Source organism: Symphodus melops (assembly GCF_947650265.1).
Source record: "Symphodus melops genome assembly, chromosome: 11".
Classification (NCBI taxonomy): Eukaryota; Metazoa; Chordata; class Actinopteri; order Labriformes; family Labridae; genus Symphodus; species Symphodus melops.
Genome location: NC_136701.1, coordinates 4,418,109 through 4,438,276, shown reverse-complemented (window position 1 = coordinate 4,438,276; position 20,168 = coordinate 4,418,109). Strand labels below are relative to the sequence as shown.

Sequence of the window (20,168 nt, the reverse complement as noted above, 5' to 3'; positions counted from 1 at the left end):
CCTGGACGTTATGGCTCTTCCTTTAATATTTCTTTCAAGCAAATTCATGTTCACTTCTGAATTATTTAAACCTGATAATGTTGCACAGTAAAGCAGCAGCTCAGCTGGCAGCACCTGATCAGAAAACCTCGATTTTTAACATGAAACTACTTTGTCCCATTTTTTTTACCAGCTTTATTACTGGCTGTGTTTGTTTTGAAGAGGAACCTTTGCAGATGAATTAGCATTTAGTAGAATCCCTTGACAGTAATGACCACTTACTGCATAATTCCCTAAGCCTGAATATGAGCTGAGCACATAGAAACAAGTATTTGGCAGCTCAGCTTGCAGCTCCTCTTGAAATGTATCTGCTGAGAGCCAGATTGAAACATATTGTTTGAGTCAAACGGTGTAATTCTGTGTTTTTACCGGTGTTATTGGCATGATCCTCTGGCTTCAGAATGTCCCGGGTTCTGTTTCAGTAAGCAGGTTTTGTGCAAACAGAAGTCACTTAACTATGAAATGAGGGGAAACTCTAGGTTTTCTGTTTCTGCAGGGGAGGTAACTCCAACCTGAGGATGGAGGTAAGTCAGTCCTGTTCCAGAGGGAGAGATAACTTTAGCTCTGAGTCAGTTACTATGGTAGCTGAGTCTGTGAACCTTACCAGGTCGGGAGCAGGTTTTCTTCAATAAACCCAGAGATTCTCCCTTCCAGAGCCAGAAACACCTTCAAACCTGTTCATATTCTGCGTATGTCCGCATGAAGATGAAGGCTATATTTCGAGAGGGGGACGAGGAGCTCTTTTTTGTCACCTGTTGAACACCGAGTGAACTCACTCAGAGTTCCTTTAACAAACTCAAATCAGCTGAGAAACGGAGAGTTTCCCACCTGAGGCTCAATCGACTCAGAGCTCAGAGTTAAACTGAGAGTTTGTTGAACCATCTTTAAGCAACGGGCCTCTGTTTAAAACCATTCGATGAAAGGATGAGTGTGAGACTGGATTTGTAATGTTTGCAGCCTTCCATGATGTTGCTGCATTGCTCTGTGACACAGCTAACAAACTCAGAAGAACAATCACTGCAAATGTCAACTCTCACTATGAGGACCTGATCTGATTTATATTAACTGGAGGAAGTAAAATATGTTAAACATGCCTACCATGGCTTCTATACAATAACAACAACAACAACAACAACAACAACAACAACAACAAAGAGTTTTCCAGAGAGGTGCCAGACATACTGTTTTTTCGTATTTTTAAAATCCTCTTTAGCTCAGAGGCTGTGAGATTATTGGAGGGGATGATCATAAAGACAATTGGCACATCTTCCTATCAAATCATACTTTCTACTCCATCCCCATTTAACCTGAGCCACCCGACCAAAGCGCACACACGCACACACACACACACACACACACACGCACACACACAGTGCCATCATTGTCTCTGATTCACGACAGATTTCAATCGGTCATAATTCCTGTTTTCATATTCTCAGTCTAATCACCTTAGGTCTGATGCTGATCTGCTTACATGTTTAATCCTGTAGCCTCTCAATTGCTAACATGTCCATCTATCTGTAGCTATAAGCCTAGCCATAGTGCTAATTCTTCCCCACAAGCATTGCTGCTCCACAGAGATGACGGCAATACAACAAAATCATGAAACTTCAGAGAGAAATGCATCAGCATTGGTTCCTTCAGCGTTTAAAGTGAGAAAAACTGTTGTTTTTTTATGATAGGCTACAGATAAGTTCACACATGACAAACATGACAGTTTGTAAAGGGAGTTCATGTATGTTAACTTCGGTTCAGGAAGAGGACCACACTGAAACCACAACTCCAATCACCGCCTACTTACTAAGCCATTTAACTTTGCATAACAACACTCAGTTCTTCCACGATCCACCCTCCCTTCCCTTTTCTCATCCATTCAACCTCCTTCCTCATTTCTCTCTCGTTCGTCTTATTCGAGGTAAAGCCTGAGGGGCAATGATCAGAACTACACCTGAGACGGAACCCCCACCCTGAGTCTCACTCTGCCCTGCAGTCAGTTCCTCCTTCCAGACCAGCTCACCAACACTGTCCTCCTCGTTACCTTAGCACATATTCTTCTGTCTCATCATTCATACCATCTATCACTAAATATTGTATCTTAAACGTTAATGGTTGTGGCGTGGTCCTTGCTAGTGGAATGCAGATTGAACAGTTTGAACAGTATGAATGTAACAAGATCCAAATGTGTTTTCAATGAAAATTGTAAATACTTTAAAATATATATGTATATCATTCGTTTTTGGATTTCCATTACATTGATATACAATGGTAAATATTAATGTGTCTTGTTTGTGGATAGAGACGTTTACATATAAATCACAACATACTCTTGTGACTCCTTCTGTGTGCACTCAGTTTGAGACTCATCTAACTCTGTATTGCTGTAACACCTGTTGGTTTGCTTTTGGCCCGGCAAACCGAGAGCCGTCCAAAACGACCACCGAGGGGGGCCTTCAAACCGCCTACCTTCTCTGATCAAAACAAAAACAAACCATTCTGCACCAGAATCCAAACTTAGAAGGAGGACATACTGGCTGCAGCATTGTTGTCAGAGAAGCCGGCTCTTTAACACAGCATGTTTCCTTCATGTCTGATCAGAGAGGAAGAGAGCTTTACGATTGAAATCAGTCGATATCTTACATGTTACACCTTTCACTAGAAACTCCACCACAAAAGACCTGTTTCTGTACAAATCTAAAACCATGTGCCCACAGTGAGAATTAGTCTGCAGAGCCTTGAAAAGTGCTCACCTTTACTGTTTGCCAAAGTAACATCATTGTCATGTGAACTGCAGCTGTGAGCCAGCACTATTTTTACACCTCTCCTCCGTGATGCGTTCAAGGACGCTTTAGCTACCGTGCAGTAAGTGATAGCAAGCTTTCAAAAAGCATTGCATTGAGACACTACGTTAAGAGATCAAATAAAAACATGTAATGTTTAGACTGTGATTTTTTTTTTTTGCCTTGAAAAAGGAATATTCCTTCTCTCTCAAAACACTGAGTCTGTAAAACAACAAATGGAAAGGTCACTATTAACAGAAAATGTCGTCGTAGAGAACTTTTATTCTGAAGTAGATTTGTTGGAAGTAATGCAATTGTGCTGTGTTTGCAGTCAGACACTTGCAAACTGTAAAATCTGCAGAGGATGAGATGCATTTCATAAATCTCCAGTGGCAGCGATAACCAGCACAGGGTCAGAATATCATTGACTTATTCTGAGCAGTGAGCAAATGTGACAAGCCATTAAACCCTCGGGCCAACCACTGGAGGCTGTAGCGTAGAAGAATCAATTCCAGCACAACATTCAGACTTCATTGAGTGTCTAAACGATTACTAGAACAGACTCTGCACTGTGGATCATTGACAGAGATGATTTTCATGAATTCGCAACTTTTGAAGTGAAATATTAAATGCAGGGAGGGAACATCACAACAGCTTTTTACGTTACTTAACCTGTGCAAACGAGACAAAAAGAAACCATTAAACTCTCCACAAGGGAGCAATGAAACTGAAGTAGCGAGCACATCGTATCTCAGTGCTGCTGTGTTTACATACTCAGATGAGGAAAAATGCAGACATACATTTGTGCTGAGATGCAAACCCGGATCGGTATTGGTATAAAATAAAATGCGTGCAATGTCTTACGTGAATCAGGGGCCAAGCGGTTGTTAATGCGATGGGCAGTTCATGGTGTAATTCGCAACCTCAGTCCATTCCTTGTATACGTGTCCTTCTGCCCTCACAGCATGTGGGAAGTTGGGTTAGGTGGTGAAATGGCAGCTACAGTAAAGTTCAACTGCAGCACTAAAGCTGCCTCCATAAGTCTACATAACGTTGAATAGGAATAAAAAACAATGTTTTAAGATACCTGGAAACAGGTTTCATTTTTAATCGGTATGCGACTCTGAATAAGATTATTACAAAGTGACAATATTTACAGCAAAGAGATGTACACACTTCTTTAATATCTGTTGGACTACAAACTGGAGACACTTTTTACAGGACATCACATAACTCTTTTATGGAAGAATACTTTGAGTATAAATGAGGTTAACACTGTGAGTTTGGACACAGCAGAATGGGATGAAATGCAGAGAAGTTGTCTGAGGTAGAAGGATGTGTCGACACAGTCGTGGGTCTTAAACTGCAGACCACATTTTCTAAATGACCTTGGCTTTCTGTATAAGGAGCTGTGGGCAAACATTACTTTTAGATTTGTGTTTTAAGACTCAGTAAGTCAGTCTAAGATGCTTCTGTTGCGGTAGTGCCTAAGGTCTAATGAATAACATATCCGGAGTGAAAGACGTGAAAGTGACTTTGTGAGGTCTCTTTATTCTACAGGCGTGTTATTGTTACTGCTCAGTAATCTCTTTATCTGATTTGCGTCTGTTGATGCACAGTGTTAGACGGGCAGATGGTAAAAGAGATGTTGGTATTCCCTCTGGCCATGTTTTGATGGTGTTGTGAATACTCATGCTGAGCTGAGTTGTGACCAAACACCAGCCAAGCCCTACCTGCCTGCCTGCCTGCCTGCCTGCATGGTGGGAGTGTTTTTCCACAGCACAGCACGCTCACCGCAGTGTGCACCACATCAGCCGAGCTAATACTAAACAAGAGCAGGTGAGTCCGGGACCATGCATCTACAGTAACAGTGTTACACAAACAGACATAGTGATGATGATAATGTTATACATAATCTGTTTTGAAACATAGATGCTTACTTTGGTGTCTTTGTTTTTTGTGATGCAATTTTTTAGAGAAGTTTGAAATTCTTTACATCTCTATGAATTCTGCATCCTTTATTGTTGTCTAAGAAAATCTTCTAATCTATGACCAATATCTAAGATATCTACTGAATTACATAACCAAATAACCTTACTCTATGAACAACACATCATCCAGAATGTCCTCCTTCTAGGGTTAAATTCTGGTGCTGAATAGTTTGTTTTTGTTTTTGACCAGAGAAGGTGGCAACCCTACATGGTCATTTTGTGTGGCCCTCGGTTTGTCAGGTAAAGAGCAAACCAACAGGTGTTGCAGCGATGGATGCAAGGCAAAGGAACTGGTTCAGATAGAAGTGATGGTACCCGACCTAAAAAGTCTCTGGTTAGGCTGGCTAAACACTGAAGCTTCATTGTCCACCACAGGGCAACCTACAGCACTGTAGGCTCTAAAGAGGAGGGGTAAGGGGAGACAGTGATTATTTAAATTTGGACTGCAGTACCCATTTTAAACACTAGGTAACATATTGCTACTTTAAAAAGTTCATTAAAAAACAGAGGAAATACACAAATCTAACATGTTCTTTAATCAAGTTATGCTTCATGAACACATGAAATACTTTGTGACAAAACAAACAAATTGGTTTATAACTCTTCAAAAGTTGAAAAATTCTTTGTTTTAAGGTCTTTGAGATTTGCTCTTTTTTTTTTACAGTGTAAAGATGTTTTGACTGTTTTATCCACAATAAAAATACAGAACCTACCGTCGTATTATTGCTTAGTATGGGCAATGTCTTTAAACGCCACATTTCCTCAAAATCTGAAGAACCTAAAGATTATTCTATTCAGCATTTATTTCGGCCTGATTTTTTTTAAATCAATCATCAATTTGTTTACCACAAATAAGGCAATGGTATTAAGTCTTAAAATAATCTTTAATTGGAATTATTATTATTATGAAATTATTTATTTACATGGGATACAAGAAACAATTTCCCACTTTGGATTACTGGGTCATGGTAGATTCAGGTACGAAATATATAAATATATATTTATTTAGATATAAGAGGTGGATTGTTTCTTCCATGCAGGAATTGAAAGTCTGCATTCAGAGCGATGAGTGTTGATCCGACAGGGGGACAGGCAGTGGTCATGTCTACATCTGTTTTAGACCATGACAAAGAGAGGTCACAGTGACTTCTCTATCTCCTCTCAACCTGTGCTCCGAAACTCTGAGGGAGAGAAAGATGGAAAAGGGTTGAGGTGTAGTGAGGGCGGAAAAGAAAGCACCACTGGAGGAGGAATAGAGAGGGGCTTTTGTACAGCATGCAGCACTGCAGAGTTCTGCTGCAGAAAACAGGGATGGAAGGCAGGAGGCTGTGCTCGAGCTATTTTTAGGGGGAGCAGTAGCAGACTAACCCTGGGAGATATGAACCTTGCTTCCTTCACTTCACCTCGTGCTGGATCTGGGCCTGCGCTGCATGAGGAAAACAACATGAGTCTAAATCACCTTAAAAGGGAAAGAAAGGAGATTGTGATGTCACGAAAGAGAGGGAAAAACGGCAGACACAGTCCACATCCTCTTTTTTGAGTCTATTATTCGAGTTTACCCAAAACTTTTGATCAACCACTAAAACTGCAACACAAAGAAAACTGAAAGAGAGTGTAAGTTAACAGAATCAGAAATACTTTATTAATCCATGTTCAGTTTATACCGTTGCTCTAAAACTCAGTACAGTGGTAGGAAGTATAGAAATAATTTAGACTGTAAAAAAAGAATAGAGATAATAAAATAAGCACTAAATACCAGGTAGGACTGAAATAATAAACTAACCATTTGACAAGAGGCCGTCTGTTTATCACACAATCCAATCTGAAATAATAACAAAAAAATAAGGAACTCTATTCTTCATGGAGCTGAATTCTGAGACTTCATAGTTTGCAACATCACGATTCATGTTCAATGATGCAGAAGTGGCGGACGGAGCGACAGAGTGCCCGATACGACGCTATTATGACAATATTTGTCTTTATATCAATGTTTTGTGTCATTTAATTCAATAACAATATCCACAAAAGAGCAGAAAACAACATATACAGCAATAATGAGGAAGAGGAAACGTAATGCAGCCATTTAATTACGTGCACGGCGGTCAAGTGCATATAGCAACGTGCAGCAGTCACTGTATAGAAATGTCACTTCCACCTCCCACTGGCTTGAGGTGACTTTCTGCAGAATAAAGTACTACAGGCCTGGCAAGAGAAACTCTGAGTGAAGTTCAAGAGATAGGATATATAAGTAGTTATTCAGGAGTTTGCTGCAAGTGTTGAAAGCCTTTATAGTGTGTTTGTTGATGATGTTCATATCTGAAGTCATGTGCAGTGTAAAATACAGTGAAAACCTGCAGACATGGTAGTCAAATCTTCATTTGGATAATCTGGTTTAAAATGAACAATATGTAACCTTTCCATTTTATAACAGTAGTTATAAGGTCGATCTGATAGTACAACATGTTTCAACAGGCAGAGCAGTGTCTCTCCCGCATCCACAGGTTGCCTGCTCATAACACAATGCAAGTTCAGCAGCTTGCAGCATGCTGTGAGTTCTTTTGGTTATTATGAAATGTCATAATGCAGCATGCTGTAGGTTGTACATATTCTAGGGATATTGCAATTGCAAACATTCAAAGAGATGGCATCACAGTCTGCAGAAATACTAATGTATGCACTCACACACTCCTCTCTGTTGGTCCCTATTGGTGTACTTCCTGGTGTGCAGTAACTGCTCTGGTAACTCTTATAATTAAGGCACATGGCTTGCACCATAATTACATAATTCTAACAAACACTCCCTCCTCCTGTTTTCCACTCACACTCGACTGGGAACCAGTCTGAGGGCGATGTTCTGTAAGTTCACAGGAATGAAGTATAGGTGTCAATTTTTATAGGAGAAGCTCCAGAGCGATATATCGCTCTCCCCCACAATCTGCATGCATCTCACCCCAATCTACACGCATCACTTACTTCTTCAGTGGTGACAAGCCTGAGAGCTAAAGTGCTGCGAGTAATCACTGACAACCGCTGATGTTTGACAACGATAAGGAGAGAGGTGGATTGCAAATGGGGGTCTATTTATAGCATCACTGCTGGAGCTTCATGCAGCACGGGCATGTAGCAGAACCGGCACCTTAAAGAGTCTGTCACTGCAGAGACTAAAAATATCAAGCCACATTTTGTATGAGGGGCTGGAACACCTCACCAAAGACTAAACACACTGTGACTATGAGGTGACGAGAGTGGGCTATACATGATGGAGTCACATGTAGCACAGCTTCACCTCTGTATTATGTACCCCATCAGTGTTGGTAGATCTGACAGGTTCACTGTGGTTGAATAATATCTGTAAACTGACAGCATCGTTTTGTTCAGCAGAAGATCTCCGGTGCTGATGTGAAACTGTGCTGTCAGGCCCCACATAAAACAATGGTATGTATGTATATATATGAAATAGTACAACAGTTTCTTTGTGCTCTATTTCAAACAGGTCTCACCGCTTAATAGAGCTTTTAAGACTGCACTATTCATCATCTCAGATCTTGGGTCATTTGCATTGAGGTGAGCAGTCAACCTCGAAGGAGCCGAGCCCGTTTTAGATTAAAGTTAAAGATTAATGTAAAAACATGTAACTATACTCAGGAATGGGCAAACGTCCATTAATAATAGGTGCTGACTTTTTCACATGGACTTAAATTTAGAAAATGATTATTGAAACATTTAACTTCTAGTAAATTTAGCTTCCCTTCTTTCCCCTTTCTGCTCCTCAGAAGGGGCGAGACTGACAACCCTGTTGTTCTCCCTTTTTTTAACTAACACATCAGTATCATGGCGGCCATAAAGGGGAGAGAAGAAACACCCAACACACCAAGTTAGACTTTAAAATCCTAATTGGTCAAATGAGGTGTCAATGGAAAGGTCAGAGCACATTAATTAGTGCAGACAATACAGTGGAAAATTGGGAATGGTGGCATTGTTGTTGGAATATTATGATTAGAGTCAGAGGCGCTGCTTGTCAACAGGCAAGGCAGGCAACCACTTAGGGCCCCACACCAGTAGGGGGCCCCTGACGGTGTGGATTCCACAAGTGACACAGCAGCTGTGTAAACAACTATGATTATGACCAAATGCCATTCTCTTGGGGAGGGGGTGATGTTACAAATAAAATTATAATATTTGTTGACCAAGTGATTTCAAGCAACGTCAGCTGTGACTGCGAAACAAAGAAAGACCGCTTATTCCTTCAGCACTTTTCAAATGAACAAACTCATCGATGATCCTCCTACACTTTGTACGAGGAAGCTTTGGGGATTCCACCATGACATGTGAAGCCACAGTTAATGTGATTCTATACTTGCAGTCCATTTGCAACTCGCTTCAGTTGGCCTTAAGATAATACAGCTTCAACGACAGCGCAGCCTCCACCTCCCTCCTGCATGTCTCTCCATCAGAGGACCGGCATGAAAGTGAACAACCTTCCTTAACTTAAGCGTCTTCACCGTGCATGTCAGTGCTAAGCTACCTCCTGCCCTCCACGTGAACTTTGGGAGAAGCTTAAAAAGTTGACAATAAAGGAGATTTCTCTGAAAGCTATTTGGCTTGCATTACTTTTATCCGTAATGAGGAGGATTTGTAGCTCGCTGTTTGAAAACAAACCATCCAACCAATGTTGGCCCCTCCTCCACGGCTTATCAAGTGAAAGAGAGTCAGACATTGAATGAAGAGAGGAAGCATCGTGAGCAAAACAAATGCGAGAAATAAAGCCAGATTTTCTAAATGTTCCTGAATAAAACACCCACACTTCCTTATTAGCCTGCAGGAAGGTTTATTAAATGAAACAGTAAGAGAGTTGAAGCCCTGTACTGCACTTGGTTATCAGACAGGAATGCAGTTACAACGAAAAATACTCTCCATCACAAATGAAGATTTAGAAAGATTATTCTTTTAAAGGTCCAATCTGTAGGATATCTACTAGATTAAATCATAAAGTGACTTGAAGTGAAGAAGCATACAGCTGTTTGGCCCCTCAGTTTGCCAGGTAAACTGCAAACTAACAAGTCTTGCAGCGAGGGAAGCAGGCAAGGTAACTGTATCAGATCAAACTGATTCTCCCCCCATTTTAAATTGTTGGTATTTTATAATAAGTTCTACGAGCAGAAACATGGTAAAACTAGGATAAATAATGTCCATGAAGAGATAAAGGAGATAGATTAAAGCTTTGGCGGGGGGAGGACGCTCTCGCTAATGTTTTGAATTTAGACTGCGGTACTCATTTTAAACAACGCCAGAGCTACATACTGGTACTTTAAGAGTCTGTGTCAGGGTTTGCAGATGAAGTTAGTAGTGGTGGTATTAGAGATATGAAGTTGAGCTTTCTTCATACTGTAGGTTTAAAATCCAAAGCAGTAAAACAACATTTATAGCAACAACCAGCAGAGATTCATCTCCAGGAACAGGCAGAAAGAAATCTTAGTTCAGTGTGCAGTGTTCACAACAGACCATGTTAAAGGCTGATATTGCTGTTGGTTTACTACACCTTCAAGCTTTGTCATCCAGCTTTGTCATTTCCTTCTTATAGAAAATCTGAAACTCTGTAAACTCCTCCACAGACCTGATGAAGAATGTATTTAATTTCCTGGCTATTTCCTGGCTTAAACACATTTCCTATTAAACAGAATCCAGAGGGAGGAAGCTGTGATTATACCAGGATGTACAGTACATCTCATTTGTGAAGCCTTGTAGTGGGATCCTGTTTCATTAATGGACTGATACTGTCAACCTGCAGCTTGTTGGGTTTCTTTACACATACTGCCCATTAATAATTTGGAAAAATATATACTCATGGAATGATTTTGAACACCTCACAATGTCCTAAAAAAAACGGGTTCATTCTCAGCTATGGCAAGCTGAGCTGCAAATAATAACATTTGCTAACTTTCAGCATTTGTATTAAGTTTATATCGTGTAACCGACCTGATCCCCTGCTTTAGCATAAACGTTACCTACAATCAAAATCAACTCTCTCGCACATCTTTGACCATTGTTGACTCTAAGATTAGAACTTGCGTTGTCCTGTTTAACAACACTGAGTTCATTTAAATGCACCTGATTAAAAGTGCTGCAGCTTGTCACTGATTTGTTATGGAGACTCGACAGAACATGAGGGGAGAGAGAGAGAGAGAGAGAGAAGTCTGAGGCCCTGAAACACCACTGGGAGAGAGACCAAGTCAAACTGATGAAACTGAGCTAATGGGCCATGACCACAGCATCACATTTGGTGAGTCTGTTACCACAGCAACAAGCATCATCATCCGCTGTCTGATTAAGTGTCTCAATGATCGGTTGAGCTACCAAGTGAAGGCAGAGATATTTGTATTGGTGGTCTCCTGAGTGTGTGGGTTACTTATTCTACACTCCGGAGTCTGCAGGTGATGGAGTGTGAAGGTGCTGCAGTCTGCTGCTCAGCGAGATCTTTGGCCATCTTTTAGTTGTTAGCGTAGATTGTTTGAATGTTGTCACCAACTGGTTTTTCATCTGGGAATACAAAGCCTAACCTTTGGCCTCCGTGTTTGTTTTCATCAGCTGATGAATGAGCTGGTTAACTCTTGTCTCCACCGAGAGATATTCGAGTTGTGGTTTTAGCTCACGAAGAAGTCAAGACACTTTTAGCTCATGAAGATAGCAGAATCGACAGGTTGTCCCAATCTCCAATGAGAAAACGGTGGGTGACAGGCACAAACTACATACCTTTAAATCACAGTTCCTACACTACATTTTGGCTTTATCTCTCCAGGGAACAATGCTAACTCCTATTAACCAGCATACAAACAAATGTGTTGCCCACTGAACCATCTAACAAAGGAAAGAAAAGCACCAACAAACAAAGGTTAAGTTCAGTGACTGAGTTGGTTTGGTGAACGTCCATATACAGGCAGCAGCATCCACCTGCCACTCAAAGTGACCACACCCCTTATTACACTAACCTTTAGGCCTAATATAACTCAGTTGGAGAGTTGTAAAAAAGTAGTAGTAGTGTAGTTTTATTACATAGAGAAAGATAGAATGTTTACATCTGTGGTAAAAATGGATATTTTAATTTGGTCTGATGGGTATCTTTTGACTTGTTGAGCCAGACTCCAGTGTACACTCAAACAACACTTCCACATGAGCTACATTTTTCTAAACTTGCAGATTTTATAACTGGGTCTGTTTGTGTGCGAAGAGGAGGTATGAACAGGTGTGCAGCGCTTCCAGATTTTGAAGGTATGATTAACGTCTGAGGAAGCATCAGAGTTTTATGATGATCATGAGAGTCATCCACTGACTCCCTACACAACATTACCAACGTATAAAATCACATCACGCGTGTTATTTATCACCGCCTTTGGAAAAAGAAAAATGAAACCTCTTGTTCCAAGATGAAACTGGACTGGACTGGTAGTAATCATTTTTAGTATTTTAATTACAAATATAACATTACGTTTATTTATCCCCAGGGGTAAAATGTCCTTTTTCTAGAACAATGTCTGATCTTACATGTGACCTGAGAAATTCCTGTCTATTATAGTTTTTCATTTGTTTGGAGTTTTACTGGAGATGATGGGAGTAAAGTGAGAAAATCTTTAAAGCAGAGTAGTTCATGACTTAATTTGACTTAGTTCAATCCAAAGGTACATTGCTGGACGTCCACAGGCCCCTGATGTGATGTAGGCGTTTTACACCTGGCATATGCTATGTATTACGTCACACAGATGGGAGGAGCTAAGTTAAACAGTTTCTGACTGAAGCCCTTCATTGGACAGTTTTTCTTCAGACCACACAACGCTTCCCTTCTGTTTGCTTCTTTTACACTGAAAGACAAACGTTCACCCATACACTCTTGATGTAAGTGACATCTTTATATAGTGTGGGTGATAATCCTGCAGAGGTCTCTCGACCATAAAAAAGCTAAACTGATAAAGCCTTTACTAAGAACAGGACGCCTGGTGTCACTTAGTATTTGTTCTGTGCAGGTTGGAGCCAAAAATGATGTACCCGCCCCTTTCTGGGGGGAACCTGTGGCATTTTATCATGAAGGAAGTTTACATCTCTGTAGATCTTAATGTTAATTGCGTTTGGACAATTGAACTTGAATACAGTGTTTAAAGCGCAGAGATTGTGATGGCTATTTCCCTTTACTGTTAATACTTTTGACAAGTCTTGACCAGAAATAACAAGATATTGCAGACTGTAATTTAAAAGGCTCGTTGTAGTTTTCTGAAAACCATCTTAAATATGTGGTAATTGAAGGGAACAGTAAGAATAAGTGCATGCTGTTGGGACCCACCGTTGACAGTTAGATGCACCCAGCTGCCATTGTGGAAGGTGTCATACTGCTGCTCCAGCATCAGCACCTTACACTCGTACCAGCCCTGGTCATCTGAGCGCACGTTGTCTATCCGCAGGGAGGACTTGCCGTGCAGACTAGCCCGGCCTGAAGGACGGGGGAGAGAGAGAGAGAGATGTGTCAGCAGAAAGAACCAGAGAGCTGAAGAGGTCGGGTGGATGAATTTAATAGAGGAGGAGTCGAGAGGAATGAGTAAGAGAGGAATGAATTAAGAGGAACAAATCGACAGGTGAATATTAAAGAGAAAATCAACCTTTGAAGAGTTCAGGAATAAATATTCAGAGAGTACACTGCAGTGTGACAGAAGAGGTGACTCAGGGCAACATCGCACTGCATAAGACATGTCTGTACCCCAACTATTGATCGAAGTGATGCACTTTCTTCCTTCTCATTTTAAACAGTTTGAAGCGAGTCTCTGCATGCAGCAGCAGGTACTTTATCTCTCTTAAACATCACGTCAGTAACTCTGACAAAGTCATAAGGCAGTGATGACTCATTAATAACAGTATGTTTAGATTCAAAATGAACGTTATCAGCGTCAGAGCTTTCACAGAGCGATCACACGAGCCTCCACTCGTGGTGATTGTCTGGTACCAAGATGCAAAACGTCAAGGTATCAAACAATGGATAACATCCAAACAACAGTGCTCACATAAATAGTTCTTCACTGGATGATTGCTTGATCATGTTGCTGTTTGCTCTGTAGTATTTAACTAACATGGAAAATTGCTTGCGTTCGTTTATTTCATTGTTTGATTGTTGTGTCTGTGTTGTGTTTCTTTTTTTTCTTTTTGTTTTATTTAATTTCTTTCTATTTTAATTGTTTTATCAAAATTTTATTTTCAAAATTAAGTGTTGCAAATTACTTTAGCACATGTGCTGAAAAAAACTCAAATCAATGCATCTGGTTTGTCCAATGTAATTGCTATGTCCACATCAAATAAACTTAAATAATAAATGGAATGAGGATATTTAATGCTGCATTAGAAAAGGCTACACTATATTTTTTTGTCCAATAGTTTCAAATGGAACAAAATGCTTCCATGTCGGTTTTGTTTTGGCACCAACACAACTTAGCAGCGTTTAGGAAAATCAATCACAGCTGGTGCAAAAAAAAAATAAAAATCTTTAAAGGAGCAATATGTAACTCTGACACCTGGTGTTTAAAAAACATTAGAGAGAGCTGCCTCCTCACTAGAGTCAATGCTCACACAGGTTGCCATGTCATGGACACTGAAGCTTCAGTGTTTAGCCAGCTCTGCATCAGCCTGTAAACCTTTCAAGACCCATGCAGAGAGCTCATGGAGATTATTGTTAAATTCAGAGGCTTAGTAGTTTGGGTAGAATTAGTGAATAAAATAGATAAATGTAGTGATAACATCAGCTGATAATGATCGACACTGGATACCTTAATATCAGCTAAACTATTATTGGCTGGCCAATTAATCGGTCAGTCTCCATTACATCTATAAGAATGAATACATAAAGAATTGTGTAAGAAACCTTTTGCTGATTGGGAAACTACCTAATTCTGCTTATTTCAAATAACTTAATCCAAATTGTATCTGTATGAAAATACAAATAATCTGATGCATCTGCAAAAAACAAACCACAATCAGGTGAAATAATGCAGATAATCTAATATCCAGTCAGGAAAAGGTGCTTCTGGAGTTTCAAAAACTAGTTGCAATTTTATAACCTTGAGTTTCTTGTTGTATAGATTTACAAGAACACACAACTTAGAGGAAATATAGAGCTGAATAATTGCAGTGAACTCTGTCTCTTAAGCCTCAGTGCATCCTCATCTCCATGTGTGAGGTGGTCTATTTTCAAGAAGCACTAAGGCAAGGACAGGTCGTCACTCCCTCTGAGGAGTGGTCAGGACGACAACAGAGTCTACACAGTCCATCAGAGCTGATATCTGCTGTTTAAACTGGCTGAGGAGACAGTGAGGCGTAGCTGTATTTTACTTTTAAAGATCAAAAGCTGAAAGAGGGGGGATTGATGATGTTGCTAAGGGCAATCTGGCAACTGGATCATAACAGATGGGGACTGGCAATAAGGGCTAAACAAAGGGCTTTCAGGGAGCACACGCAGGCTCCAAACACCAGCATTATCAAAGCCTGAATGTCCCTCATTAATCCCCTCACTCCCCCCCTCCCCCTCCCCCCTCTCCTCTCCTCTTCACGGGTATTCCTCTGTAATTTTTGTTTGCCTTCTTAAATCCCCTCTGCAGCATGACACACCAGGTAAACATATCAGCTGCACCGGCGCTGTCTCAGAGAGTTAAGGTAGAAGGTCAAAGTGATGTTTATTCCCCAGTGTGTGTGTGTGTGTGTGTGTGTGTGTGTGTGTGTGTGTGTGCATGCGTGCGTGTGTGTGTGTGTGTGTGTGTGTGTGTGTGTGTGTGTGTGTGTGTGTGTGTGTGTGTGTGTGCGTCCCGGTTAAGCTATTTATACATGAGATTATAATTTGTCCATCTTCAAAGCCTGTCAGTCTCCCCTCTTGGCTGACTGAAGAACACACTGTGTTACTTATTGAGTATAAAGTCAGTCTTTAATAACGCGTGTACCTCCACCATACACTGTGCTGTTCTCACAGTTTGACTCAGGATAATCCGCCTGACTGAACACTGCTACATGTCCCTTTTGGGATTTGATTAATTCAAACATAAAGTTAGAGAATAAGGACTGAAGCTTGATAAGTGTGTCAGTGTACCACTCTCGTCAGTACGACTCCATTGTGTTAAAAAAAGTTCATATATTTGGTTAGTTGGACTAAAACAGGACTTTTCAAATACATGTAAATATGTGCTGTGTCTGAAACAGCATACTTTCAAACTACTTATACTCAATGTGACGTCATATTGATCTACACAATGTAGTATGATCTAAAATCATGCTATGCAAATCTGTGTTTGTGAAACATACCCGGATGTATACTTGATAGACCAGAGTTTGTAAGTAGTAAACTGGTCATAGTAAACCCTCCCACACAATGCGCTGCGGCTCTCCAACTGTCCAATCGCTTTGCTCGCCAGCCAACCAGCTGCTTCAAATATAAGCTCTGTGCAGGAGTTCTTCATAACAACTTAAAATGACCACGTAGTTGTTTTACTAATGAATGTGCATGTTGAATTATTTACTGGCCGAGGGTCAGAAGAACGTTAAATGATCCGTATATATGCTGCTTACATTATACTAACAGTTAGGTTAGGTTAGGTTAGGATGCAGTGTTTGTATTTTGACCATGTAGTAGGCAATGTGTGGTTTCAGACACAGCAATGATCTTCTAACTGAAATCATCACACGTTGAGTTTCTCCAAGTTGGACGAACACATCTGGATAATTCAGGTCTTGCATGTGAACGCCTCGATCGAACCCACACTAGCCTCGGTGTTATGTGCATGCTCAACAGTTCCTGCAGCTGGCTTTGACCAGCAAGTCAAACAGCTTAAAGGTGTAGAAGGAAGTGCGAAGAAAACAAGACGAAGGTATCAACATCGGGAGTGCGAGAGTGAGAATCACTCATTTTGGAGACGCAGTGTTTTTTATGTCAGCAGTTCACCGTTAGACATAAAACCAGTGTGCCGCTTGTGAGCTTATTTGTCAATTGTTTGGTATGTGGCGTAGAAGTAAAAGTGAAAGACAGTAACCAGCTGAGGGTTTATATCTCAACCTACAGTAGCAGAATCTACCATACTTCCTTCAATACAGAGATTCATGGTGCTAAAATAACCCTGTGCATATTTCTCTAACACATGAACTGCTTTAAAGAAGCAGTGTGATGTAAAGCAGGTGACTGGATCGGTATGTTTAACAGTTGTAAAATAATTTTCTGTGTTTGGATTTATGCCAAAAGGGCTTTTCACTGACATTTCTTGTTGGTCTTAGAAACTTTAAAAAGGCACAAGTCTGACACCCATGGAACTAAAACGTGTTTCTTTCCATGAAGCTCCTGGCAGAAATAAAAAAAAACAACAAGCAGCTGTGACGCACTTTAAGAATACTTGGATGCTTTCTGATGAATGAACAATCTGTTGATGTGTTTGTTTTGGCTTCTGGAGAACTTTGTGTTTTTATTTTCTTTCCCTATTTCAGAAACAAATGTGCAACAAATCTGAATTTCCACAAATATCTCCCCATTTAAATTGCTTTAGCACAGTTCTGACTCTGAGAAAATGCAGGATGCAGTTTTGGGGCGTTGTACACGGTGGTATAAGCGGTTATGTTATGTACTGCATGTACAGAGGCTATCGTCTTTTAAGTGTACAGCCTAGCTTCATCCTAACCTCAAGCTCCTTTACCGCATGTCACTGCCCTCTCTGGTCTGTTAATAGAGACAAATAAGCCAAAAAAAAAGTAACTTAAAAAAAAAAGAAAATGATTTATCCTTTTATGTCAAGCCCATTCTTCTTTTCTTTGTGAGGTTACAGATTATGGTGTAGGAACCAAACAGCTGAGAATCACTTCAATTTAAATGACTTAATTTCTGTCCAACATGAATATTGATCCAGCCAATCAAACGACAGACAGACTGTCACTCTTAGTAATGGAAAGCAGATGTCTTTATTGTTGTTTTCTCACCATCACAGTAATTTAACCAAGTGCTGCATGCATGAATAATAACACTCCAGGAGAGAAGATACAACCAGTGTCATTGTATTATTTAATAGCATTCACTGCCTCCTTGCAAATCTAATTTTGGTTATTTGCATTTGTGATATTTTGTTTGGCCTGTTTGTTAATGTCTGTTCTCTTGTGTGCATGTCAAAGCACTTTGTAAACATTTGTTTTGAAAGATGCTATATCAATAAAGTTATTAAAATTAATACCAAAACAGCCCCCCCCCCCCCCCAAAAAAAAGAAGGCAAAGACAGTTTACATATGATCCAGTTCATCAATCAATACATTACACATAGAATAGAATCTGAGACATTGATCTGTTCTTTCAGCCTTTGCCACACTTTAAAGAGATATTCAGACAAAGCATGAAACATGATCACATCTCCCTCATCCCATCTGGCCGTGAGTCTGATTTTGACTTCTGCCTCTGCTGATGGATTAATGTTGGGTCTGTGTAATATATCAATGAGCCAGGTTTTTCAGCCACTCTTTGTGAAGTGTCTGGAGAACATGTTATGAATTGGGGCTATAAAAATGATGAATGAATGATTATTAAAGAGATGTTCCATTAAAGGAGCCTTTTCCATATGAATCAGCATTCCTTGTGTCATAACAAAGACACATTGCATTTCAAACAGGTCAAAGAGGAGCATGTCATTGACTTTGAGCACACCTTGACAGGAGTCTCAGACAGAATTTTACAGGAGCACCGAGGTTAGCACAAAGCATATAAAGGAATTAAACTGGAGAATATGTGCTTGATAAATTCAGAGCTTCCACAGGAAGGAGACACGCGCACTGCTCACACAAACAGCACCACACACACACAACCCTTATAATGATGTATATCATATTCTTCACCAGAGGCTGACATGGCCTCCACGCTCTGTGCCCTCCGAGGTCACCTCCTCTTCTATTATCAGAATAAATCTACAAAACAACATCAGCTGTACAGTAAGAGGTTTTCTGCTGCTCCGTGCGGCCTCCACATTTTTACACCTCGAGCAGCAAGAAAAAACATCTCTTCTGGAAAGGAAAACATACAAGTGTCACTCTTGCTTCCACTTCATCAAGTTTCTGTTTTCCTGACAGCCTACGCTGACAGGGAAAAAAAACAGGCTGAAGAAAAAGCAGAAAAGTTTTTCAAATAGATAAAAATTCATTTGTATGAAGGTTGTCAAAACGTGTGTTACTTTCTGATACTTGGTTTAAAAACTGTATTTTTAAATGATCAAAGTATTGAAAATTTGCAAAACTGAGTATTAACATCAGTTGCTTTAGACAGATGCATCGGACAAGAAATGAATCAATCAGAAACTGCTGCACACTGTTCTAATTGCACAAAAACACTGGCAATGATTTGGTACTGAGACCGAAACTAAATGTTTTTTTGTGCACTAAATATGTGCAGAAGTTTGTTATAATACAATACTGGGTGCCTGGGACGTCTATTGTTGTTGCTGCGGTGTCAATATAGGAACATAGAGTTTAATTTATAGTAGTATGATATGTCCAAGTTTGACTTTCTGATAACTCTTGAACTGCAGCTGCTCATCCATTATGGACAGAAGGAAGCCCACATTTATTCAATCATAACATGTTGTTTCTAGGATGGGGAAACTGTTTTTAGTTATTTCAACTCGTAGGAAGAAACTGTTGAAGTGTCAACCTCGTGAATTTGAATGGAATAATCTTAGTGATCATTTTTGATGAAATCCCGCGAAGGTTCACGGCCAACAGTGAGTCACTCCGTCTCTCCTTTCTCTCTTCTTTCTCTCCTGAACCCACACCTCAAAGGTTCATCTGCAGACAAATGTTTTCAAAAGAAATAACGAGTATACATTTTAATTTTTAAAAACACTCAGTGTTCAGAGCCGTGAAAGAACACGTCATCTAGTGCAACGCTGTGATTCATTCATGTGCTTTCAACAGTTCAACAGAAGCAAGATCAGGAGGATTTGGAGACATGTGTGAAGGAGCAGAATATGGAGTCAAGGGATCCGGGATCCGGACCCAGGTCCTGAGTTGGAATCCACCCTTAGTAGCTCTTCATCTTCAGCCACTATGACCAACACACGATGAAATGATCTGAACCCATTATCTGCCTCTTTCCAGGTCGAGAACCATGTGTGTGCTCGTAAACGTAACGTGAAGTTGTTCAGGTGTTTTGGGTGAGCGATCAGGAGGCTCAGTTCACCAAATAACAGGAAGAGGGATGTGCAGAAAGAGATCAAATCCATCAGAAGAGTCAAATCTTTGAGAACTTCTTGGATGACATACAGCCCAGCATGCACTGACATCTCAACAGTTATTATTTGGTGGCCTTATGACAGCGAGTCAGAACAGT

General features: G+C 40.3%; 1 protein-coding gene across 5 annotated transcripts in view; it reads right to left on the bottom strand.

The window, feature by feature from the left end:
• igsf9bb (immunoglobulin superfamily, member 9Bb) overlaps positions 1-20,168 on the bottom strand; it is a 116,447-nt gene that overhangs the window by 58,947 nt on the left and 37,332 nt on the right. For all 5 annotated transcript variants that reach the window (XM_079356468.1, XM_079356470.1, XM_079356469.1 and 2 more), the window contains exon 3: positions 13,137-13,283. In XM_079356468.1, the coding sequence (XP_079212594.1) occupies positions 13,137-13,283 (147 nt within the window). The remainder of the gene's footprint in view (positions 1-13,136; positions 13,284-20,168) is intronic.